This window comes from Glycine soja, chromosome 3, assembly GCF_004193775.1.
Source record: "Glycine soja cultivar W05 chromosome 3, ASM419377v2, whole genome shotgun sequence".
Taxonomy (NCBI): Eukaryota; Viridiplantae; Streptophyta; class Magnoliopsida; order Fabales; family Fabaceae; genus Glycine; species Glycine soja.
In genome coordinates this window covers 42,753,062-42,778,573 of record NC_041004.1, presented here as the reverse complement: position 1 = coordinate 42,778,573, position 25,512 = coordinate 42,753,062, and the positions used below count along the sequence as shown (strand labels likewise).

Genomic DNA, 25,512 nt, shown 5'->3' with positions numbered 1-25,512 from the left:
CAATGCAAAACCAAACAAACACCACATGAATGAACTGGTGGCTGCCATATCCACTGTTGCAGTGATATAAATCCTTAGCATTTGAATTCAGGCTTAATTCAAGCTCACTTAAGTATACTAGGCAATAGGCCCTGTTTTTAGAATTTCAATTTTTTTTAATATACTTTTTCAAATTGCACTTTAAATTAAGTGTGTGAATCATATAATGAATGACTTAATAATAAATTTTAGATAAACTTTAAGCTTAAATAAGTTAGAGATTCTTGAAATATATTCAAATTTTATAATTAATCTCTAAAAAAATTATGTTTTTTCATTGTATCTTTAAAACTTCAAAAATTTTGTGAGAGATTCATACTGTTAGTCTTCATTTAAAATGTGACGACATATTTTTTAGTTGGATATATCAACAATACACATGTAAAATCATATCAAGGAGTGGTATACATGATCTGATAACATCATCTAAACACTATTTAAAAACACATTTTAAAAAGAAAATTTTGATACCTTATTGTTTTGGATTGTTTTGACTAGCTCCTATCATCGAAGTCCACCGCTATCGACAGTGAGGAGGAGCCACCGTTGTTGAACTCTCTCATGGTGACGACAAAATGCTCTCAGGTGAATGATGGCAGCACCTGGAGAGCTTCCATATGTTTCAAGGAACAACAACAACAACGTTGTTTTTGAAAGTCAAACTAAAACACTTCATTTTGTCGATCCACGATGAACCTATTGTGAGTTGCATTTTCACTAAAGCAAGGTTTAAGAGCTGTGATATAAAACTCGCCTAGCTCCAACCACCTTTGCCTCTAGTTCAGCATTGATCACCTCTAATTTTCCTTTGCAACCTCGACACGACCTGACCCAATGAAAATATTCGCAGGATTGTGAAAGTTCTCTCAAGAAAAAACAAGTGAGAAGATTACGAAAAAAAAAATAGAAATCATGATATATTTTTTTATCTTGAGTCATAGATCACCCATATCCCTAATCTATTGGATCAAAAATTAAATTTATTTATGATGTGTGGTTGTTATTAATTCAAAAAAATTTACCTATAAAATTTTTTCTATTAAATAAATCGTCCTAGAATGACCAATTGATTTTTTAAAATAGTTTTCAAATTCTATTTATCTTTTCTTCTCTTCCTTTACTAATCAAATAAGAAAACTCTTCTCCTTCTACCAAAACATGCAAGAAAGTCCTCTCCTCCCGTTTCCCCACTTCCCAACAAAGGTCATATGCGCCGGAGAAGCCACTATCTCTTATCAGTAAAAGAAAATCATGCTTTACTCGTATTAGTTGTCCGTAGACAATAAAAAAAATAGTCTTATCAGTTATCTTAATCTACAGTGTTTCAGACCTTGGATTATCATTTTGAGCACTTACTGCTTAGTACAAATTTCCCACAGCTCAAAAATAAATAAAGTTAAATGTTATCCAAATATTATCATAGTTGGTTAGGTGGAAAGTGGGCGCATATTTTCTTAAGCCAAATATTTGGGCCGGACCTATCTTTTTAGTGGGGCGTTTTGAAAATAATGGACATCCGATTGTTGTATTGTAAGCAGTAAATCATTTGTCAATCCACATAACTGAGAATATCACAATTCACAACAATACGCATATTTGTCTCTATTTTTTTGGTTTATCTTTTTCTTAAATATGTACGGGCGTAGTAGATACTGTCAAGAAATAAAAACAGGCCTTTATCCTTCTGTTATTTCGGCCATTCTATTTTAAAATTTGGTAATTAAAAAAACTAATTTTAAACTGTTAAGTACAATTGAGAATTGTATCTAAATTAATCTCCAATCCTAAATTTATATTAAAATATGTGTTTGACACAATTAACTCACAAGCTAATTAAAAGTTAAAAAATTACTAAATAAAAGTTGATAAGTTGAAGGGGCTAAAGCCCAACAACCAAACTACCTAACAATAGTGTCATAAGCAGCAGCATCAGCCATGAGGTAGGCCTTTATCGAAAGCTAATCGCTCCAAGGTTATACATACATTCAATATTCAAACATATATCTAATTTGATATTTCTAGTCAAATCATCACATTCTGAATAAATTTTATGTTGGATTAAGTTCCGACAGATTTATATTTTATAGATATAGTTGACAACAAGGTATTTATGTATCTTTCTAAAAGTTTGGCAATTTGTTTCAAGGTTTCTGAATCCTAAATATATACCCCAATAAAGAACGTGCATTCACACGTGACATGCATGCTGGATAAACTACATCCTCGGCTGTTTCACGATAATTTTATTTTTAGGTGACCTAATTAATTATATATTGGGTGTATGATAACACTATTGGATGATATTATATAAGATTATAAGTTATTAAATTTGTGATAATTTTAGTAATACTTGAGGCGATACATTTTAGCTAAAATAACCATTTTCATAATTACTTATCTAATAAAGTTTAAGGTAATGTCTATTTCAATTCTAATTAAATATATTCAGGTAAGTCTTATTTTAACACACCAGCTTTTAGCCAAACAATCATCAGATAAGCGAATATTTATCTATATGAAATAACATTATTCATAATAAGATAACAGAGCAACCATCCAGTAATAATATTGTTATGAATTTTTGTTTAGATGAAAAACACTAATTAATAGTAATAAAAATATAACGGGATAAAATTATTTGGATTTTAGGCTTGTCTGATTAATTTTTTATTTAGGTAGAACCGTAGAACTCTGCCAACAGATTTAACATATTATTAGTGACGTTCGTTCGTGAAATTATTAACAGATAGAACTTTCCTGAGAATATGAGATTGAGAAAATTTATTTTCATATTTATTATGAGATAATAAAATGATTATTGTCGGATATATAACATATTTTTTAAATAATCGAGAATAACATTCTTATGCTATATTTCAAGGATTAAAAAAATAAATTGTATATCAATAAATGTAAAATTTGTTTATAGAATTTCAAGTTTTAAATATTTTAATTTTCAAATATAAATTTTTAAAATAAAATATGATTTGATGATGGTATTGAAATGAAATTGTTTCCAAAAAAACAGTGATTAATTTTCGTAAAAATTTAAAGTTAACAGAGTAGTAAATATAAATAATTTATAATAAAATTAGAAAAAAATGAAATGAGTGTTTTTTTATTATGCTTTATTTTTATAAAAAAATGTATAACATGTGCTATTTTAAATATTTTACATTTATTTAAATAGTTATATTTTCTTATAACTTTAATTATATAAATTACTTAAAAAGAGGATGCATGTAGTATATGCGAGTTAATATATATCATAGTATAGTATTTATTATTGTATAAATTAATGATTGGGCGAAGGAGTTGAGATGTGACTTTGAGGGAGCAGGGTATATGTATACATTAAACAAATAGTCACCTTCTTCTCATTCTCAACCCTCTTTTCTTTGCTCCCTCTCTCTCGGTTGTAGCCGAGACCTCACACCAACGACAAATGGAAGAGACCAATTCCAGATTCAAGAGGATTTGCGTCTTCTGTGGGAGCAGTTCAGGGAAGAAACCTACCTATCAGGAAGCTGCTGTTCAACTTGGCAGGGAACTGGTAATTAACGTACCCAGATGTTTCTTTTTCCATTTATTTGTTTCATTACAATATTCTAATGCTACGCCATGTACATATATATACAAGAGACCAGTTTTTTTTTTTTTTTTTTTCCAGCGAAAAGACACCTTTAATTTTTCTCCGTTTATCAAATTCCGCTTTCTTTTCTAATTGCCTCCTTTGATTTAATTTATCTCTTTTTCAAAAGCGAATGAATTCAAATCTAGAATTGATTATTATGAACCACTGAAACTGAACCCCGGAAAATTTTGGGTTCCATGGCACTTTTATTTGATATAATATCGATTAATTAGATTCAATGAACTTTTTTCCTTCCTTTTTCTCCTGCCTCTTTTTGTCCCTTCAGCCGCAATGCTATATATGAAGCTTCCTTTGTTCCATAACCAAACCTTTTCCCTGTATGATTCGTTTTGATGTTTCACTCTGGAGTTCCACACTAGCTTCTTCCTCCTCTTCTTATTTTCTTTTATTTTTTGAAGTAAAAGAAAAATAATAAAATGTAACAATCTGTCGAGTGGCTCGTGCTTATGATTGTTGAGGAATGAGTGGATGGTTTAGGGTTTAAGTTTGGCATGAGAGAGAGAAAGGCGCACACAGGCACACGCAGAGAGATTGCTAGGATGATGCTAGCTGTAATCTAGCTGTCAGTTGAGCAGCCTTCTTGCATGATCTTAATTGGTTTCACCCTACTTACTTGTATGCTGTTTTTTATAACGCTCAAAAATGTTTCTAACTTTCTATCTTGAAATGAAAATAAATAAATAAACACCCAGAAACACACTATATATTTAGATTCTATTTTTTTTTTAGGGAACCAAACGTGCTTCCTAGGTATCATCACTCTATCAAAACGTACGTGTTATTAGCCTTTGGCATTCCCCACGAGCTTCCATTACCGAACCTAGCTCCCTGATTTTTCCATATGCCCGTAATTGTCACCCAAATATCATATGGTAATAACTCTCACTACCATAATATCATTCCTTGTTTTAACTAAAATATAGTATAATAGTAAAAAAAAAATTGCATATTACCCCTTTGGTTATTCCCTCCACTAAAGGGTTATAGTAAAATTTTATTATTTTTGCCATGTTCAAACATTTGGTTTGTTTAGTTGTGTTTTAATGATGAGTGTTGTGACACGCGTCTACATGGTTTGGTTTTCGATGTGTTTTGAAGGTGGAAAGAAGGATTGATTTGGTCTATGGAGGTGGTAGCGTGGGGCTGATGGGTCTCGTTTCTCAGGCAGTTCATGATGGTGGGCGCCATGTTCTAGGGTTTGTTCTCACACTCTCCCATTCTCTGTTGTGCATGTGTCTTTTATAATTTAGGCCAAATTATATTAATCATTTTTGCTAAGACTTTATTGGTTTTTTTTTTACTTATGTATGAGTGGTATGAACTTCGATGATTCGTACTACTAGCTCATGCGTGTTTCCCATGTTTTGTGACAAATGGGTAGCAATGTAGAACATCACGGGATAAAATGCTGGCAATGGGGGGAATTGTTTTCTTAATCAAATTAAGGTTCCGAATGTAGGTTGAAAGGGAGCATCTTTGATAGAAATAATAGTAAAAAATTCACAGGGATTAATAGTATATATCGGGCCTTCTGCACCGTTGTTGGGATTTTAAAAAAAAAAGAAAAAGAAAAATAGAAAAATGTGACCTTTACCGGTAGTTAGAAGCTTCTTGGGAAGCTTTGCTCTATTGGATAAAGTTTAATCCCTTTTTGGCCCTTCCAGAAAGGGACGCAAGAAAGTTTTTGCGCAACAATTGGAGCCAACATTATGGTGTTTTCTTTCTTTTGTTTTATATATTTTTTCTTTCTTGCACTTCCAAGTTAACATTGATTCCTTGTTCCACATTGAATTAGTTTAAGATCGTTCTCTTATATATCTTTATAGTAAGTCAAAATGGTTAAGTTTCCACTTTGTTCTTTTAAATATATATTAAAGAATAAATAATACATATATTGATATTGTATAAAAGTCTTTTATTTATACTATAGTCTAATTACAAATTGACATATAATGAATTTGTTAACTTTTTATACTAAGTATTCAGTAAAAAAAAAAAAAATCTATATCAATATATCATTCACCAAATAAAAATAAAAATAAAAATAAAAAATCTATCTAGTTCTGACCATGGGCTTGTTTGTACAGGGTTATCCCAACAAGTCTTATGCCAAGAGAGGTACATATACATTCCCATTGTGAAAAATTATTTTTCTGTTCATTACTATATGGTGATAGCATTAATTAGTTAATTTAAGGTTCATAGTTATATGTTGCAAATGCAGATAACAGGTGATCCTATTGGGGAAGTGAGAGCCGTATCTAGTATGCACCAAAGGAAAGCCGAGATGGCCCGTCAAGCCGATGCTTTTATTGCCCTCCCTGGTAACATGTTGTTCTTAATTACTCATACGAGACCACATAATTATTAACAAAAACAGAAGAGAATCTTATTTATCACATGAAAGAGGATATATAATTGTTCTTTGAGCAACAACTTACATAGAGCTTGTTCTTATATTTTTGAACCAATTAACAGGAGGATATGGAACCCTTGAAGAATTGCTGGAAGTCATTACATGGGCGCAGCTTGGGATCCACAGCAAACCCGTAAGCTCTACTCCTCGATTTTAATGCCATATTAGACGATCTACCGGTATTATTTATCTTTTAAAATAATACTACATTTGTCTTAATAAAATCAGTATTCATTAAAATATATATTTTTCTTAGAAGAGTTAAAAAATAATTATAAATCGGTGTTTAAGTGATATACTGAAAATAAGAATATTATTTAAATTTTTTTATTCTTAATTAAAATTATAAATAAATTGAAACTCCTCAGATATTCCCTCCGTCTTATATTTTTTTCTTTTAATTTTTAAAGTGCTTATAAAATTATTGTTTTTGAAAGGAAAACTATCATAATTTAAAGAGTTTAAATATAATTGTGGATTCATTGAAGGATATTTAGATGAGATACCAATAATGAGGATATTATTAAAAATAGTAATACTTTCTTATTATTTAAAGTGACAAATATTTGACGACATTAAAATATTTTTAACATACTCTAACACGCACATAGATACTTTTAATTGTTAATAAAAATTTATTAAAAACTATAAAATCAAACCAAATTTATTAGATTAGAAGTCTGACTTGCAATTTTTTTATTTTCAATATATTTATTTAATAATAAATAGTGTATTATTATCATTTCTCGTTTCTTTTAATACTTTATAAAGAGAATATTAAATTAAAAAATAAATAAGTTTAATATCTTGAAAATGTAATAAAAAATATATTTAATATTTCGTTTAGTAAGAATGAATAATAAAAAATGGTAGAAGGACTTAAAATAATTTTGTATATGGCTTATATAGAATAATAGAAACCTATATATGGGAGAGAGGCCCGAAAGATGGGAAAATAAAATTCATACCTTTTGACATGGAACAAACGATCTTCATTAACGTATATATTGTGACTCTGGATTATATTCTACCGCCCACAATGTATAAACTAACCAAACCCCTTTATTATAAAATAATAATATTGTTGTCTTGCCTTTGGTTATTCGTACAGCATTTGCCTTAAGCAACTCTTGTTTGGAGACTGTACGTTGTAGTATGTATTATCAGTTGTCATGTTACTAGATACTAATATTTTTGTGGTTGATTAGTCAAGTTGACTGGATATGACTGGATGAAATAGGAGAATGCTTCAACAACTTCAAATTGGGATCCATGATATTCTATGTTACTTAGAATACTAATATATTTATATATGATATAAATATGTTTAACAACCAGGAAGCTTCAATACATACAGAATCCGATAAATGTGGGCTATTTAATTCGAATTCACATGAGAGAATAGTCTCTGATTTTGCTTAATTAATCATTGTCACGTTATATTATTTGAAGGTTTTCCGTTTGAATGGGAGTAAAGTATGTGAATAACCACCTAATATAAAACAGATGAACTAAGATTGAAGAACAAACGAAAAAAAAAAAATTAAAGTTCTTGGTCACTGAAGATTGCTAGTTACATAGTGTTTGTTTGTCAATTTTTCTGAGATGCAGGTGGGCCTGTTGAATGTGGATGGATTTTACAATTCCTTGTTGTCGTTCATTGACAAAGCCGTTGATGAAGGCTTTATATCCCCTAAGGCACGTCGCATTATCGTGTCAGCACCCACAGCCAAACAATTGATGCTAGAGCTAGAGGTGCGTAAATATTGCTTCGCATATAAATATAAAATTATCAATGTTTGTGGTTCAAGGACGATGATTCATTTCCTTTGAACAAAGCAAAATTAAGTTCATGCATATGGCATGCATACTACTAGTTAATACAAGTTGCTAAATCAAGTTGTTTTAGATATTCGATCAATTTGTTTGCTTGCACTTGATTATATTGTTAAATATTTTATGGAAGCAGGAACATGTTCCCGAGCAAGATGAGTTTGCGTCCAAGTTGGTGTGGGAAGAAAGACTGAATTACGTGACTGAATCAGAAGTTGCCATGTGACCAATCCTCTTTGTGGACGATTCAATGATCCACGGTTTTTTAGGTTTTTACATTTATAGCATATTCTGGGTACATAGGATTAGGACTCATCCATCATATACGGGCATAGGAACCGTGCAGTAGAAGTCAATACTTTTTTTTTTGCCAACCTTTTTGGTAAAGCCCCTAGTATACGGAAACGAGCGTTGTTCAAAATTTGGAAAATCCTAATTAAAATTTATGTTTCCATTGCCTCGGCAAATGGCAATGAAGATCCGAATCATTCACGGCAACATTTGTCCTTCAGGAATTTTTTTTTCCTGTTAGTTCAGTGTTGTCTCTTTGAACCAACCGTTACTTTTAGATAAATTCTTTAATAACAACTTGGTCAAAATTGCCAGTTGAAAAACACTAGAGAATATGTACTCTTTAATCAATATGTAACCATCTAACTCCTTCAAGGGACAAAAGGAGATATATATATATATATATATATATATATACCTCCATTATGTTATTGAGTTATTTCCTGAAACCAAATTTCTGGATTTAATATGCTGATTAATACGTGTTCATCCCTAATCATGGATTATAATGCACAGCTGTCTAGAAACAAAGTTCCGTGTTATTCTTGGGGGAAGATGCTTACACAATAGTATAGCATTACTTGGAAGGCATTATATTAGATGTCTAAGTGTCTGCCAAATTGACGACCTGGTGTAGGTAAGATAATGAAATTTTATCCTAGTGTTTGAGGTTTTTGTTTCAAGAAAGATCGAATGTCTACTTTTAAAGAAATAATGACAGTTGATGCTAAGAAGGAAAATTATGTTCAGATTGAAGAATCTGATTCAATTAGAAGAGAACTGAAAGAGTGAGATCTGTTGTTCTAATACTAAATGGCCATTAAATGTGTTTTAAACTTGAATTTTGAATTTACATGTATGTAAATGTGTTTTAAATGACCATTAAATTTTGTTCTAACACTGATTCATTTACTTTTTGTTGATTATTCATAGGCCAATCTCATTTTCCTTTTATTTTTTTTTCTTTCCTTAAATATTAAACAATATACTCCACAATAAAAAATATTTCCTTTCTTTAATTAAACCTAAACTTTGGCTATTCTCTTTTTACCATTCGGGAGACAACTGTCAAACCCAAAATGAAAACGAAGAAAAACATGATTTATATAGGGTAATAAATTTACTTAGATCATCTTGCAATCTGTAATCCCGCTATAGCGTTTTTCTTAGATATTGCTATCCGCTATGGGTTATTATATCCACACCTATGGATCCTGGTTTGAAGTTGTCAGTAACGTAGAGAAAGTTATTGCTTAATGCTTCTACATATAGGAGGCTAATTGGTAAAAAATTTAGTTGACTATTTCTCAGTCAAATATTATTGCTTACAACGTACACAAATTAAGTTTCTTCACCCAAGACTCCCCGTTTACAAGCAGTACATCATTTAATGCAAGACATCAAGAGGGTACCTAGACGAAGCTTACTTTTTCTTGTTAAGTCCAACCTTTGCTAACTGCTTTTGCTAAGGCATATTTTGGACAAAGCTTTTTTAGAAACATTTCTAAAAGAAACAATAAATGAGATAAACTTTTCCATAACTTAAAATAATCTTTTCATTGGTTAACCATTATCTAATTTGTAAAAATCTTATCATATAGTTTCTCTAACAGATAAGAGGATATTCATAAATTAACTAATGAAAAACTCATTTTAATTTATAAAAAAACTAATTTCATTTTTTTCTTCTTATTTTCTTTTCTTTTAAGTATTTCTATGAAAGCTTACCCAAAGAGGCTCTAACACTAGGTGATACACTACTGCTTTTTGTGTGTTCCCAGAGGCTGAGTATAGAGCGCTTGAGGCTATTGCTAGTGAACTTGTGTGGCTCCATGCTCTCCTCTCACATTTTGAGATTTCCATTTCATTTACCATGATTTTATATGAAAACTAATCAACTATTCATATGACTTCAAACCCTGCTCATCACAAGAGGTCCAAACACACAGACATTGACATTCACTTTATAAGAAAATTAGTCCAATCCTCTAAATTGAAACTAATTCATGTCAAATCTTCCCACCAGATTGCTTATTTGTTAACTAAGCCATTATCTACTGCTCATTTCCAAGTTGGGAATCCTTGATTTGCCCATCCCACCATGAGGGGTATTACAGCTAATAATTAATGAGTTAGTTAGCCATGTGTTAGTTACTCAATCAAGTAAGTATCGATTTCAATTACTTAGTTTTTCATTGTATATATTCTCCTATCTTGTACAAACAATTTGATGAATGGGACATTCCCTTTTTCTCTGAACAATGTGTGCACATTTCAATAATTAATAAGATAAAATAGTTCCTAGAAAAAAGGTGTAAAATGCTTTTGAATAATAGAATACATTGATGTAAATGATTAGCAACTAAACTACTAATTGCATCCAGTGAAATCATTCAGATGGGTCTAATCCAAGTTGCTGGGAAAATTTTGGTCATCGACCATGATATACGTACGACCAAGAAAATTAACTCGAAGAAGCTAACTAATTTCATTGATCTAAACTAGAGCCTTTGGGAGAGCTTTTCTCCCTTACACGGATTCACCTAGTTCCACACAGATTATACCAAGGATCAAAACCAAATAAAAAAATAAAAAAAATTCAACCTGAAACAGCATTTCTAACTGTTGGCGGGTCAAGATAGGGGACATTGTTATAGTTGATTCAGTTTTCTACTACACTACCCATTAGAAATATAATAAAATAGATAAGTAAATAACATGGGTTTCTTGAATGTATTATTCTGGATTCATAACATAAAAGGATCATATGGAGAGAAAGACAGAAAAGTAAACTTATTAAGACCCTGAATAAATTTGGATAAGGGTATCAGAGTTATTTTATCATTACTAACAGTGAAGTCCTTACCATTTCTAATCAAGTCAAACAAAGTGGGAAAGGCCTAACTGTATTGTTCCATGTCAAATGATTAATCACAAGCCAAAAAGGCGTGGGGATATCCTTAGAAACCAAAACTAAGTTAATTGAACAATCATAGACCATTGAAACCAAAGCCCCTAGCAGTTATGGCGAGTTTTAAGAAAACTAGGGGTATCGAATTTATTTTGAGTTGAATGCAAGCAATTCTTAAACAAGTTCATTTATCGCATTCCTTGTGTTTCAACTGACAAAGTTGTAACAAAGTGCAGGAAATTTTAGTCACATATGTAAGGACAGTTAAATGAACTCTAAAACAATGTAAACAATAATATCAACTAACAAATCAGCACGCGATGCAGTTTTGTAATCTAACATTTGAGTGCCACCAACTATTAAGAAACAAAGTGGAGCTCCTCTGATCTCTCCCCAATTTATTTACCAACTACAACAATAACCGTATCTTGCTAAGTGGAGTTGATTATATAGATCACATGACGTTATTGAACTCGATCAAGACTCAAATTCTTAAGAATATTGTTTCCCTAATCATCTACCAAACCACTTTATTGTTCATCACTGAAATCTCGAACTGGACAAAATGGAAACTGCAATATTCTGACAACTGATGGGGATATGTACAACTCAAGCCGGAATTTTCCCTATGATAGTTTGGGTTGTTTAGTGACTCTGACCGAAGTGTTGGTTGTATATTTGGTGCATATAATTTGACAAACGGAATGTACACCATTGATTTTGAAATAGAAGGAAAGGAGGGAAAGAGAAACAGGCGATAGTAATGAGAAAGTTCCATGAGTAAGTAACAATAACATGTAACAAAGATAGCACAATAACACAGATATTCCCATAGTGATTATTTTTCTACAGATTCTCATCCACACTAAACAAATTATCTTATCTAGGGAATCGGCTAGTAGAAGACCAACCAAAACAAAAGAATAGAAGAAAATCCAAAGAGCGGCAAGCTCTTAAAAATTCTCAGGACTGTCATCCAATTGTTTCTCGTCTTCTATATCAACCTCTAAAATCTCCTGAAACCAACGAACGCAACAAGAAGGGAACAAGTAATGTAACTGATAAGCTTAAAAGTTAAAACTTGAAAGTTTAGGGAAAGAAAACTATAAGTGCCATAGAATTGGAAAATAAGATGGATAGATTTTAGCACAAGAGACTTACAGGGATCCTCTGTTTGAGATAATTAGCGACTCTGGCAAGGACAGTGGAACGCTTGTGCCAAAACCGACCACTGAGGCTAATTTTCACAAAAGGCCCATCCAAGTCAGCTAGTTCAACCACTCCTGAAATTAGATTACAGTTATGAGTTATGTGCCGTTATCATTACATCCTAAACCACCAACCAACATAACTCATACTTACCTGTCATACCAACAGAGGTGTCAAAGATTTGACCCAGCTCCTTTCGAGCGTCGTCTAAAACCTGTTTCACGTTATTTTCTGTGAGGTCAAGCGGCGGTGGAGCGGGAAGAGCCGCGGATATAGGTTTCAGCATCCTCCTCCGTGGTTTGCCACGTGTCAACGATTGGAGAGGAGAATATGTGGTTGTTTTGGATAGCGGTTTTGCGGCATGGTAATTTGTGATTGAGAGGTTCAGTGAGCTTACATTATTATGGTTACGGATGTCAAAGACACAGCACAGGCCCTTCTGGAGTAGGGACATACTCCTTCAATCTAAAGCCAAGTGTGGAAGATGTTCAATTGCCTCAATTTCTAAGACTCGCCCAGAATGCAACACTGTCAACTGTCAACTGTGCTCTCATGGCTATCTAGAATCGGATATGGATGGATAGACACACACCAACGACCCAATACTCCTCCTAAAATATTTTTTTCTATAAAAAAACATGCTTTTGACAGCCTAGACCTTTTATTTAAGGAGAAAAAAAAGTTCCTTAATTAAGATTTTTTTTTTGCAATGAATAAATAATTTTAGTTTTTTTCAAAATTACAAAGTATTTTAAGAAAATATATTTTCATTTTTTTAAAAATAAAATAACCAATTATGTTCAAAAAAAGTGATCCCAAATCCCAATTATGGGCTAAGTGCAGACCGAGGCACCCTCCCGTATAAATGAATTTGCCTTCACAACTGAAGCATGACTAGCAGTTTGAGTAATGTTAGATTTTCTTAACATTCGTTAATAGAATTATTAATATCTAATATAGTAATAAAATATTTATTAAAATGTGTATATATTTATTTAATAAATTAAGAATATAAAAGCGATGTGTATTTTTACATTCAGAAATTAACTTTGGCTTAAATTCAGTCGTAAGTCACTCTTGTCCTGTGCTGTTGTGGTCAGTGCTATTTTCCATCCTTGCACACCGCAATTCCGAATGTTAACTTTTGGACAATGGGCAAGTAATGGTAAAAACATGAAAACATTACAAGGATACTTATACGTACCATTGAGTACATCTAAAATCAGTTTTAATAGTCAAAGAATTAGAATTGCTTTGAATTTGGAATTCCATGAGTAAGTGAATTTGGTGTTATAAAACCTGATTAAATGGATAACCTGAAAATCCATTTTAAGTCATAAGGCATGCAATCATGATGTACATCACATCATCACAAACAGAACTAATGGTACATAATAATAATTCATTCTAAAATCATGGAACAATAGAATGCATTCCTAATCATTAACCAGAGACCCTGTCAGTCAAAATTTTAAAAAACTTGCAAACTTCATCGGGGGTTTCCTGCACATACTAACTAAATCCTTGTACACCATTAATTGATACAGATGAGCAATTGCTACTCGAGTGTTATCCTCCCTAAACCGCAGCAAAATAGTCTTTGCTAAGTTTAGGGTCGGGTTTCATGGACTTCTCACCAGGCTTCCACCCAGCTGGGCAAACTTCATCGGGGTTTTCCTGCACATACTGCAAAGCCTGCAAGACCAATGCACATAAATGGAGGCAAAGAATTTATATAAATAAATGATAGAAAGGTAAAAGAAACAAACAAAAAGTTGGGAGATATACTAAAAAGTTTTCAATCCTGGTGTTGTCCTAATTAGACGTATAATTTACCTGGAGTGTTATCTTCGTCTCATCAACACTTCTACCAATTGCCAGGTTGTTAATGGTAGAATGCTGAATAACCCCTTCCTTGTCAATAATGAACAATCCTCTCAATGCAATCCCCTGAATCATTGGAAACATTTGGAATTGTTGTGAAAAGTGCTCAAAAAAATGGAATGCAAAGCAATAGTTTCACAGCCAACATGTCACCACTTGCCACAAAATGCTAAAGATATTACCTAGTCAACATCCTCCAGATAATTTGAAACTAAAGCACAAAATATATTGGAGTTTGATAGGAAAGGAAAATGAATAGCCATAGTTTAGGCCATGATTCAAAAATACCTGATCAGGAATGAGAACACCATAAGATTTCGAGGTGGATTTGGTGATATCAGAAACCAAAGGATACTTCAAGTGGCCAAGACCACCTGACTTTCTATCGGTTTGAACTCATGCAAGGTGCGAGAACTGCAATGATAACAATAGCACCACTAATCAAGCAGAAGCAAACTTCAGAATCAGAGGTGCCTCTGGACAAGGCTACAAAAAGATAATTGTTAATGTAGAGAAAGGAATAGTAATAGATCATAGGATAAAAAGCTGTGTTTTCTTGGGCATGTGCACATGTTACAAGTGGGAATATTGTGTCTCACTCCACAAAGTCACATCCTTCACAAATATTAAGAATAACATCATATCTGTAGGTCAAGAAAAGGACATTTCAATTATCAACGAAGTTCGAATGAAATCATTGTCCAATATTTGACTTTCCATTACTAATGAAGTAATTTCCTCTAACCATACTATTCAATACATTCTAATTCTTTGTAGCAAGTTTCAGAGAAAAATAAAAATACAGAATCCATGCAGTTCTGCCAATTATGCTAAGAACTCTCAGTCATAGGCCATAGCTTCTTCATACAAATGAATCATTAAGACCTTAAACTATGGGGAGATTGTAAATGGGCCAAGTCTTCACACACCCTTCATTTTCTTCAGCAGCTTTTCAAAATGGCATTGTGTAATAAATACCTTGATAAACTCCAGATCAAACACGGCCTCTGCTTCAAAATCCGGTGCGGTGTTCCCAACTAATGGAAGTTTACTCTTTTAAAACAAACAAACCAACCAAAAAAAAAAAACTTCAGAGGTCAAGCTAGATAAAAAAAAAAAAAAAAAGGTTAAAAAACGCTGTATAAACTTGTGTTCTCAGCTTCATCAAGGAAGTTAAAACTGTCAACACTTACAGAAAGAAAAACAAAGACTCCGGTACACATGAACCATATATTCTAGAAATTCGAATACAATCTCCATAACCTTCAACGAGGAAGAGTCTAAAATTCCCATATTGCTTTAAAGCATAGTTTGACTAATTACAATTAACAAAGAATTTGTGCTTCTGCAATAACAAGTATCATGTCTATCAAGTATAAACTAATAAGCTTAAGAAAGCCACAAACAGAAACAGAAACTTAAACATGACCACAATCAGAATCATCAATGGTAGCTCATGTTCACAGTTGAGCCACAAAGGCCAATAAAATTCAGCAGCTAAGAGAAACTAGCGAGAGCCCCTAACAAGAGAGACAAATGCACAAAAACAGAGGGAAGCAAACAAGTACTAACTTCAACAGAAATATAAAAAAAGAACTAGTATTTCACAGCGCAAAATGTAACAACTTGAGAATTGGTGGCAGCAGTGGGCAGTGGGTGGTGTTAGGTGTGGGGGGGGGTAGTGTTTGGCGCGGTGGCGACTTCACTTGCATTTCCTCCTCTGAAATGGGAAAAATAACGCGATACTGAAGCTTAAAACGCCAAAGAAATGAAAGAAGGAAGGGTTCCCAGGTCGTGTTTGGATGACGTTGTGACCTCCGTTGAGCAAGTTAAACAAAATGGAAGACGGAGAAAACAGCATCTAATTAGTATTCATGCTGCTGAGACCTACCCCCGCTGCACTTGTTTTATGTCCTTTTTTAATTAGTAAAATAAAACTTTACTTTTGCTGATTATAATACTTATATGCTATTTTCTTATTCTGTTTGTTATGTTATAAAAAAAATTAATTCTTAAAAGATTCCTTTTTAATTATTTTCCTTGTTTTTTTTATTTTAATCCTTAATTTTGTTCACATGAGTTAGACTCGTTAAAATATATCTAATAGGAACTAAAAATCAATGATATGCATATTACAAAGACAAAAAAAACATATTATAAAGGTTAAAATAAAATAATAAGGATTAAAAAAATTATAAAAATACTTTTTAAATATATATATATATATATATATATATATATATATATATATATAAGACCAAAACAAATATATTACAATTTTAAAAACATCTTTAAACCATAAAATTTGTTCACGTGCTTTCGTTATATTGTTATCATTGAAACCAGGGGCAGATTTATTCGAGGGGTTGGGGCCTTGGCCCCCCTAACTTTTTTAATTTTAATTTTTAAATTATATATAGTACTTAAATTAATCATTTAAGTGTTTTTTATGATATCATATTAATTGATAAGATATTTAAAAACATAATTTATGAAAAAAATTATACATAAATATTTAGTTTGTCAATTTTTTATGGCATATAAAGTCGATAGATGGTCAACATTATTGTTATATCATTAGGTGATGGCTTAATGTCATTACTTGACAATAATAACTATAAAAAAAAAGATTAAAACTAAAAAAAAAGATTACACTAAAAAATGTTTTATCTTATAAATAATTAGAGTGTCAAAACCGACTAACTTTACTCATAGCTTAGCATTGTATGGCAATTTTTTTATTAACTAAATTGGATTCAGTTAATTTATTGTGGACAAAAAATTTACCAGTGTAACCCAATTATTTGTCGGCCATATATGTCAAATAGGCTAGCCCAATGGTCTTTTTCAAAATAAGAAAACTTTTGTTATAAATTTATATTATGGACTAAACCATAACTTCATCACTAAGGAATCAAGTGTTTAAGGGTGTGTTTGATGGTATGTTTTACTTTAATTCAAACGTTTCTTTTTTTTTCTTTTATTATTTTCTTTTCTTTCCATCCAAACAATCCCTTAGTGAATGAGTTAAGTTCAACTAACAAAAGCATGTGACATGAATGAATTGTGCTTAACTTGAATATGGCACCTGTTTCATGCATCTAGTTTTGAGGGTAATTAAGATATTAGTAATTTTTAGTTTCGTGTCTTTATTAAAATAAAATGAGATTGGAAATTAATATAATTGTATTTGATTATTTTTATTCGATAACTTGCTTAATTTCTTACAAGTACCGTAAATAACAAGTGAAAAAAGAAGTAACAGTGAACATTTTTAAACCAAAAAATACATGATAGTACGAGTAGATTGAGAATCTAAGAATAAGTTCGAAAAGAAGTGAGCCAAGGGCAATCGATCAGTAAGATTCATAAACACCCATGACTCATGAGCTTGAGTTGGATTGGTTCAAGTTGGTGAAGAAGCAAAGAGGATCTGAATTTGGGAAAAAGATAAAGACAAACCAAAAGAAAAGAAAAACATAAGCAATAATTGCAATAATGATGGACCGTTTCTAATTTGTTTTATTTTAGCATTTTTTTGGCGCACATCGAATCGCGTGTATTATTATTTTTCTCTCACTTTCATTTTTGGTCCAAACTCCGAGTTTTTCCACCGCGTGTTCATCTCTACTAGTCCACCACAAGTCACACCACAACACAGCATGGCAGAGACAGAGTCCACCACCACCCACGCGCCGCCAGAGTCGCCGCCCCTCCACCGCCACAACTCCATCACCGGCCCATCGGCGCCCAAACTCTCCCTCCCCGCCACGCCGCCGCAGCGCACATCAAGCTTCGAACTTGTATCCCTTATGTCCCCCTTCTCCGCCTCCTACACTTCCCTCCGAGACATGCTCCCTTCGCCCTACGCCGCCGTGAACTCCCCCACCGCCTCCGTGTACTCCGGCCAAGAAATTTCCATCCGCAACCGCCTCGTTAAGCAAGCCGCCTGGGCCTACCTTCAGCCCATGTCCGCCTCCCAAGGCGGCGCCTCCACTCCCAACTTCCTCCGCCGCCTCTCCGCCGCCTGCCTCGGCTTCTTCTACCACCACTTCTTCCCCGTCGTTACCCGGTTTTTCCGTCGAATGCTCCACGCTCTCAGGGTCCACGTGTTCACACGATTCTACTCTTGACAACCGATACAATCATACATTTATACTCCAATAATAGCAAATCCTTTGCTTTTGTGTTTGATTGAAGAGTAGGATATGCATATGCTCTTCTTTTTAAAAAAAAAATAAAATTGTATTGGATTTTTATAGCGTTGCGTTTTGCCTCTCAATTGTTGTGGCCTCAAGCTCAAAGTATATACGAATGAATGAATAAAAGAATTAATAATCAATTAAGTGTTTCAAAAGAGAGGGGGGGAACAAAAGACAAAGCAATTCTTTATATATTACAAACAGAATGAGGCTAATTATGGAGTTGACGTAAGTATATGTACAAAAATGTTACAGTTTCTGTAGTGAGATTCCCTTTATTTAAAGCGCTTCAGTCCCCTTACTTGTTCTTGCGGCCTGGGAATTTGTTTTGGTTGTTCTCAAAGAGAGTTTCTCGAAGTGAAGATAATGGTGGGGCACTTGGAGTTGGACCCAGCTTGTCTTTTTTCTGCAATGTAACAACATATCTTTCAGTAACAGTAGTACTAGTAGAGATATATTTGCACAGTTTAATTTATTTAAGATAAAGATGTGATTTAATTACTAGGAAATGGAGTACAATTTTGCTGTTGTCAATTTGTCTTTAATCAATATATCATTGCTGTCTATTAAGAGTGCTTAATTTTTGTTTCACGTGCCACTATTTCTTGGTGCTAGGTGATTAGAGAGTTCCATGCCACTCATTTTGAAAACTATAGTAGTAAGCCTGTAACCATTCCGTTGCAACTTGCAACTTAGTTTATTAACAATTTTCTAATAGTATAGTCAACTTAAGATAGTTTTGAAGTTGAGATGTTACTATGGAAAAGGGAAATTGACCTCAGAGTAAGATTTGCTGGAGAATTTTTTAGACTGTGCAGCCAAATAGTCGAGAATCTGGAAAGTTGTAGCTTGCCCCAACTCTGTGCAGTTTTTCCAGTAAAAAATGGCCAAATCCCATGCCCTAGCTCGCCACTCTCGGAACTTTTTCTCAATGTCATTTTCATGGCTTGATACATAAGGCCGCAGCACAGTATTATATACATATCCCGTCCCCTGCATTAAGCAAACATTTATATCATCCAATTGTGCTTCACCTTTATTGGAGAAAATGTTCCAAGTTGGGAAGTTAGAAACAAGTAAGATGAAATTTTGGACATAAAGGTCGCTCAAACTAAATTCTTGTAACACTCTTGAAGCAAGAGTCACGCAAATTCTAATAACCTTTCTACACACTCTTCAAACAAGACTTACACGCAAATCTAATAACCTTCCTTAGTTAACAAAAAGAAATTAAAAGCAACAAAATAAAGTGTTAAAAAGAGCCGAAGTGGCATCCTCGCTTTTATATTCTTACCTTAGTTTTGGGATACCACAAGTAGATAAAGAGTGCAAGCTTCAACTCTCCGTATAAGGGAAACCTTCATAAACGGTCCGCGTCAAATTATTGCACAAATCTAAATCAATTACACATTTACACACCCATACATATCTAAATCAAAATCGGCAATATTCAAACGGTTAAAATGTTAAGCACTCACCACCATCCAATAACTGCATCGGTAAAATTCTCCAGTACTGTGAAAAGTGCTACAATGACCCTGCAAATTGACGATGCACAAATACATGAATAAGAGGCTCTTTCGACAATGATATATAATAATTTAACATAAATTTTGACAACGTATCGCTCGATAATATTTCTTCCCCCTATGAATTTTGCAAAACTCAACATAAATCAGCAACAGCAGCAATATATCATTTTCATTTTGTAGGAAAAAGGACACTCATCATTAAACTTCTGATAGGATGATTACATATACTGGATACCAGTATCATACTATCTATTCAACTATTAATGGGCTTAAAATATTAGTCATGTTCATAAAGGTGCACATGGTTCTCTGTTTGCTCCACCTTTCAAAGTATTGACTTCCCTTTGTATATTGCTAAAGAAGATTCCTTTCTTGGCAAAAACTCAAGCACTTATTTTTTTTAATTCTTAATCCTTAGTAAGATCTATGCTTGTATCTTCTCCATCCTCTCAAATCTTCAAAATTAAAATGTAATCATTATGACTGAAAAATTATAACAATCATACAAACAATTAAAAGCCAAATAAAGCATTTCAGAACCATATTATTGCCAAAGAAACGTGGATTCCCGTACCAGTATTGACACCAGAATCGAAGTTCCCCATTGTCACCCCTGTTTTGCTCCACACTTTTGTAGCATTCAAATCCAGGATACGCATACCCCAGAATCAGTCTGAAATCCAAGAAGATATAAGAAGTCTGAACCGCATAACAGTCCCTCGAACATGAAGAGAAGAATCATAAATTGAAACAAGAGGAAAAGGTTTACACTTACATAAGACATCGAATGATGAAATCCCCCAACATTTCCGATTCCTACTGAATCAACAATCTCCGCTGAAACTCTGAAACAAAAGCAAGCAACCCATCAAAATTCTGAAATGTTAAAGCTTTGTTTGGAACTTGCGGCAGTTGCGGTTGCGTGACACAATGTCTTTCTTTCTCTTTAAGAAAACAAAAAACACGGGAAACATTTGCTCAGCATTTACCTGTCGTTTTACGAGAATCCAATAAACCTGCGCCTGGTTTCTGAGTACCGCGTTTGACAGAGTCAGAGACACCCGAAGTTGAAGACAGGGAATTGGGGTACCCGTAAGCGCTTAGGAAAAATGAACAAGTTCGAGACTTGAGACTTATAATTAAAGTTTGGTCGATTGATGGGGTTTAGTTTGTTCCTCTAGAAGAATTGACCATTTTTGTCTATGAAAAACTGAATGGAGAATAACTGAATAAGCCTTGCGAATGTATATATAGGAAAGAAACGCAGACATACGAACGAACTATCGCAGAAATGTTATTCAAAAATAAAAAAATGATCAGAGGAGAAAGAATGATCAAACGGGATTTCTTGTCACGGACGCCACTCACGGGGATGCTTCTGAAAGTAAAACGATTCACCGTTTGGAAGTTAAGGCACACCGATTAAGGCCATTTACGTCATTTTGGATACATTATAAAAATTAATTTAATTTTCATGCCAAGATAACCTGAAGATTTTTAAATTTTTAACATTAAAAATTGTTTTAAATATAACTTTTAAATAAAAGTCAACAAATTTACTTGGTGTATCATCGTTTACTTAGTTGATTAGGTCGATCAAGACTAAAATGATTAGTGCATGTGTGCCAAAAAGGTGAATAATATTTTTCGGAGACAGAAGTAAAGAAAAAAATAGGAATTGGATAGATTAGTTAATGTTTAGTTGTAGATAATCTAATGAGTAATGACTATGAATGATGGTTGTTGACCCAACTGCATGATACATTCAATAACAAAACTGTTCACTGGTTCTTGTCATTACATGTTTCGTCATCACTCACGGTTGTTGCAATTAGCCAATTAGGACTCTTCGTAATAGTGAGGTGCAACAAACGAAGCGAACAGATTCGTTGAGTTATTATATGATGCGAAGTAATTTTCATCGATGGTTTAACCTATTCCGGGTTACTAATTAAAATGAGGAACTAATATGACAAATATCATACTTGTTTGAATAATTCAATTAGAGTGTATTTAAATGAGAAAATTTAAAATTCTGATAAATTTTAAATTTTAAGAATTTTAAATATTTTAATTGAAATTCTTTTATTTTAAAAAAAATTATTTGGATAAAAGATATTAAAATTAAGAGAGTTAAAGAAAATGAATACAAATAGAATAAAAGATATGGTTGGTGTACTTCCAAAGAGAATGATAATGATACAGCATGGGAAGTCGAAGGGAAATCGGGATGAAATCCACCCACACACTCGACCATAATATTCAATTAACGACACAAGACATGACAGGCCCTCCACGCCGCGTGATTGATAGCGACGTCTGCTCTCCTGACTGGTGAGTACGGTTCTATGTGTCCTCCTACGTCCACATTTGATCTCTTCTTGAAGAAGAGGATCATTGGCGTGAGAAAAAAGTCACAAGTTCAAGAACATAATATCGAAGACTAGAGGATAAAGGTTATAAAGGAAATAAGAGAACGTTTTAAAAGATTCTTCTGTCAAAGAGAGAATCTCAATTTCTTACCTTTTAAAAGGAAATTGAAATTACACATTTTTAGTTATTTAAAATTCTGTTTTAAAATTCTAAAAATTCAAATTCTTCGTTAAAAAAAACATCCAACCAATAAATTTTAAATTACACACATTTAAATTCTCTAGTGAAACACACTCTTGATTTTACCCGTTGAAGGAGTCAAGTTCCTCTGAATTTCTCATGAAACTATATATATATATATATATATATATATATATATATATATATATATAAGTGCACGAATATATATGATAGGCGCATGTATACATTTCTCAGCACAAGCGAGGTAAAGGTTTTTCATTTATGATTAATTTATTACTTTCATTACATTATGTTCATTGAGTTCAGAGAGATCTTGGGTGACTTCTGTTAAGATTTTGATTATTATATCTAAAATAAAATACCTGAGCTAATACTCTATTAACGAAACAACTAGGTTGATAAAATTAATTATATAACTTTTTATGCAAAAAAAAAAAAAACTCGTTTGTCAAACAAGAATTTGTCTCCATAGGTAGCCGAAATTGAAAGTTGACCAAATAATGGTTGAGCTGTGTAGTGGTCAGAGAGACAAGCAGCAGCAGACCCTCCTCTTTGGTATCTCCTCGCTTCACTGAATATCTACTCTCTTGACATTTGTTAACAGAACTCAAATATTTAGTTTTAGTTAGAGAAAAGGTGTTCAGTGTGTCTTACCAATTTATGGCATTTATCCTTGTAATTTTTTTATTAGGGGTCAGGGATCTTTAACAGTTTCTCTCTATTTCATTATTCCCTTCTTTTCTGGCCTCCATCTCCCGAATAAAAATTACTGGATCTGACGACGAAATTTCTCTTAGAAAAACGTTGAATGTACAACGTAATTTTAGCCCGGATATGCACAGCAGTGCAGAAAAGAAAAAAAAAATAGTGAAAGATATAGATAAAAAGAAACAAATAGGAAGAATAAATGACTAACTCAGTCCCTAAATTTATATTTCAATGTAATTTTAGATTTTAAAAGTAAGAAAAACTTAAATAAACCTTTGAATTTTTAAAATTTTATTTTTGTCCCTGAAATTTTTAATGTGTATCTAAATTTTTGGACTAGCGATCAAATTGAGAAAAAAAATACGTTAATTTTAACAAGTTATTTGAGTATTTTTTATTTATTTCAGAGACTAAAATAATAAATACAAATACAGGGACTAAATTAATGATTCACTCATGTGTGAATATAATTGTTATTTCTCTTAAGTCCCCGTCTATTAAAAGAAAAAGAAAGAAAGAAAGAAAAAAAAATGGGGAGGGGTCCATTCACCTTATCCGTCGAACTTGATACAGGTGAAGAGTGATTGCTTGTATCATAGAATGGATAGTTATACAAGTGATCAATAACAAATTTTCTGATTTTAAATAAAACAACCAAGATTAATCAACAATTTATTGTCCCTGTCTGTAAATTTGAGTTATATACAAAATAAATCTCATGTATGCATATAGATATGCGACGTAATCAAATACGATGCCTAGCTTGTTTGGTCAATTTAGACAACTAACAACGTTATTTAAAATGCTTTTAATTTCGATGCATTTATTTCAATTTCTTAAAGTATTTTAGAAATAGAGTGGATGCAAATATAGAAAAGATAAATATGTTAGATGAAAATAGATGAGAAATAAAAGTGAATTTTAGGAATGTTTGATTTGAAAAAAAATAAGAGGTAAGTTAAAAAAATTGATTTTTGCTAATAATATTAATTATGAAACTTCAAAATTATTTGTCTTTGCTATGGGAAATGACTAATAATAGTTACTGTGGAAAAAAAATAATCAATTAGGAAAATATGTTTATTATTGAAAATCTGGCATTTTAATTAAGTGAAAAAACAAATTAAATAACATGGGACTTCTTTCTTCCTCTATTTTCAGGATGGTACCAAATGAGTAAAATTTCTTATCTTCCCTTTATTTCTCCTTTTTCGCTCCTCCCCTTCCTTCATTTCTGCTTATCAAACATATATCAATGTAAAACTATTTTGCATTAACATGTTGATCATATATCAATGTTATTCTTTAAAAAATATTAGAAAACTTGTCAATGTCACACACAAAAAAACTTGTTAATAAAAACGGATTCTTATTCTCAAACTTAAAAAAAAAAAAAAAACGATGCAATGTCAAAGAAAAAAACTGATCGTCACAAAAGGAGACTAATATTATAAAGGATTGAATAAATATTAAAAAAACTGATAGTTACAAAAGAAGAATAACCTAGTCAATGTCCTTTAACAAGACCCAACTTAATGTTTATATTTCTCACTCATTTAAAATTCAGTCTCAACAGTATATGTTTACTAAATTAAGCTTTTGTGAATTTAATTGGGTGAAAGCACAGAAATTAATAAATTTAAAAACAAAGGAGTGAAATTTATTGAAGTCGCAGCATTTAAAACCAAATATAATTTACTAATTAAGCTTTGTTTTCTTTTTTTTTTTTTTTTTTTGTGGAGTCTTCTTTATTGAAGTCGCATTTAAAACCAAATATAATTTACTAATTAAGCTTTGTTTTCTTTCTTTTATTAATAGCATCTCGGCTAGATTGTATTTTTCCTCCACCTATTTTTTAAAATTCGTAATTTTATTTCCTTCATTTTTTAATTAAGACATTTCATGCCTCATTTTTAAAAAATTTGTGATTTTAATTCCTATTTTTTAATTAAGATATTTTGTCTCCCACTTTTTTAAAAAATATGTAATTTTTGTTTTTGTGACTAATTTCAAGTATTAATTTATATACTCCTTAAAGGTTGATTGACATATATTTATTTATTATTCATATGAAAATATTTTTTAAAATTATTTAATTACTAACAAGCTTAATTTATTATTCCTTCTATTCCTTTTTAATTCTCAAAGTTTGGAAGAACTTTTGTTCCTATTTATCCATTGTTGGCAAAATTTAATATATAACATTAATTACTCTTTTATCAATTATATCCTTATTTATTTTCTTGTAATTTAGGCAT

The 25,512-nt window shown here is 32.1% G+C and overlaps 4 protein-coding genes and 1 pseudogene across 4 annotated transcripts; 2 read left to right on the top strand and 3 right to left on the bottom strand.

Moving 5' to 3' along the window:
- The first annotated feature begins 3,371 nt into the window (after positions 1-3,371).
- Positions 3,372-8,621, top strand: LOC114407252 (cytokinin riboside 5'-monophosphate phosphoribohydrolase LOG7-like). Its single transcript, XM_028370288.1, has 7 exons — positions 3,372-3,592; positions 4,793-4,890; positions 5,782-5,812; positions 5,919-6,018; positions 6,173-6,243; positions 7,722-7,865; positions 8,080-8,621. Exons 1-7 carry the CDS (start codon positions 3,485-3,487, stop codon positions 8,167-8,169), a joined length of 642 nt encoding a protein of 213 aa, XP_028226089.1. The 5' UTR covers positions 3,372-3,484; the 3' UTR covers positions 8,170-8,621.
- A 3,284-nt stretch (positions 8,622-11,905) lies between these two features.
- Positions 11,906-12,980, bottom strand: LOC114407251. Its single transcript, XM_028370287.1, has 3 exons — positions 12,508-12,980; positions 12,307-12,428; positions 11,906-12,161 (listed from the first exon to the last, which is right to left on the bottom strand). The coding sequence occupies exons 1-3, from the start codon at positions 12,806-12,808 to the stop codon at positions 12,099-12,101; spliced, it is 486 nt and encodes a 161-aa protein (XP_028226088.1). The 5' UTR covers positions 12,809-12,980; the 3' UTR covers positions 11,906-12,098.
- Positions 12,981-13,657: 677 nt separating this feature from the next.
- On the bottom strand, positions 13,658-15,531 carry LOC114405302 (annotated as a pseudogene).
- A 2,369-nt stretch (positions 15,532-17,900) lies between these two features.
- LOC114405301 lies at positions 17,901-18,371 on the top strand. Its single transcript, XM_028367896.1, has one exon. The coding sequence runs from the start codon at positions 17,901-17,903 to the stop codon at positions 18,369-18,371; it is 471 nt and encodes a 156-aa protein (XP_028223697.1).
- Positions 18,372-18,604: 233 nt separating this feature from the next.
- LOC114407250 (HVA22-like protein j) lies at positions 18,605-21,351 on the bottom strand. The gene is made up of 7 exons (XM_028370286.1): positions 20,962-21,351; positions 20,748-20,817; positions 20,547-20,645; positions 19,919-19,978; positions 19,735-19,798; positions 19,218-19,433; positions 18,605-18,846 (listed from the first exon to the last, which is right to left on the bottom strand). The coding sequence occupies exons 2-7, from the start codon at positions 20,777-20,779 to the stop codon at positions 18,739-18,741; spliced, it is 579 nt and encodes a 192-aa protein (XP_028226087.1). The 5' UTR covers positions 20,780-20,817; positions 20,962-21,351; the 3' UTR covers positions 18,605-18,738.
- Between the last annotated feature and the right edge of the window lie 4,161 nt (positions 21,352-25,512).

What these genes read in the sequence shown, in the direction of transcription:
- LOC114407252 (XM_028370288.1), top strand. Translation starts at nt 3,485, where the DNA reads ATGGAAGAGACCAATTCCAGATTCAAGAGGATTTGCGTCTTCTGTGGG. An exon ending in CAAGTCTTATGCCAAGAGAG is followed by an intron (nt 5,813 to 5,918) that starts GTACATATACAT and finishes TTGCAAATGCAG; the next exon opens with ATAACAGGTGATCCTATTGG. An exon ending in TGCTTTTATTGCCCTCCCTG is followed by an intron (nt 6,019 to 6,172) that starts GTAACATGTTGT and finishes ACCAATTAACAG; the next exon opens with GAGGATATGGAACCCTTGAA.
- LOC114407251 (XM_028370287.1), bottom strand. Translation starts at nt 12,808, where the DNA reads ATGTCCCTACTCCAGAAGGGCCTGTGCTGTGTCTTTGACATCCGTAAC. An exon ending in CACCTCTGTTGGTATGACAG is followed by an intron (nt 12,429 to 12,507) that starts GTAAGTATGAGT and finishes ATCTAATTTCAG; the next exon opens with GAGTGGTTGAACTAGCTGAC. An exon ending in ATCTCAAACAGAGGATCCCT is followed by an intron (nt 12,162 to 12,306) that starts GTAAGTCTCTTG and finishes CGTTGGTTTCAG; the next exon opens with GAGATTTTAGAGGTTGATAT.
- LOC114405301 (XM_028367896.1), top strand. Translation starts at nt 17,901, where the DNA reads ATGGCAGAGACAGAGTCCACCACCACCCACGCGCCGCCAGAGTCGCCG.
- LOC114407250 (XM_028370286.1), bottom strand. Translation starts at nt 20,779, where the DNA reads ATGTTGGGGGATTTCATCATTCGATGTCTTAT. An exon ending in CGATTCTGGTGTCAATACTG is followed by an intron (nt 19,979 to 20,546) that starts GTACGGGAATCC and finishes GTCAATTTGCAG; the next exon opens with GGTCATTGTAGCACTTTTCA. An exon ending in GATGCAGTTATTGGATGGTG is followed by an intron (nt 19,799 to 19,918) that starts GTGAGTGCTTAA and finishes CCGTTTATGAAG; the next exon opens with GTTTCCCTTATACGGAGAGT.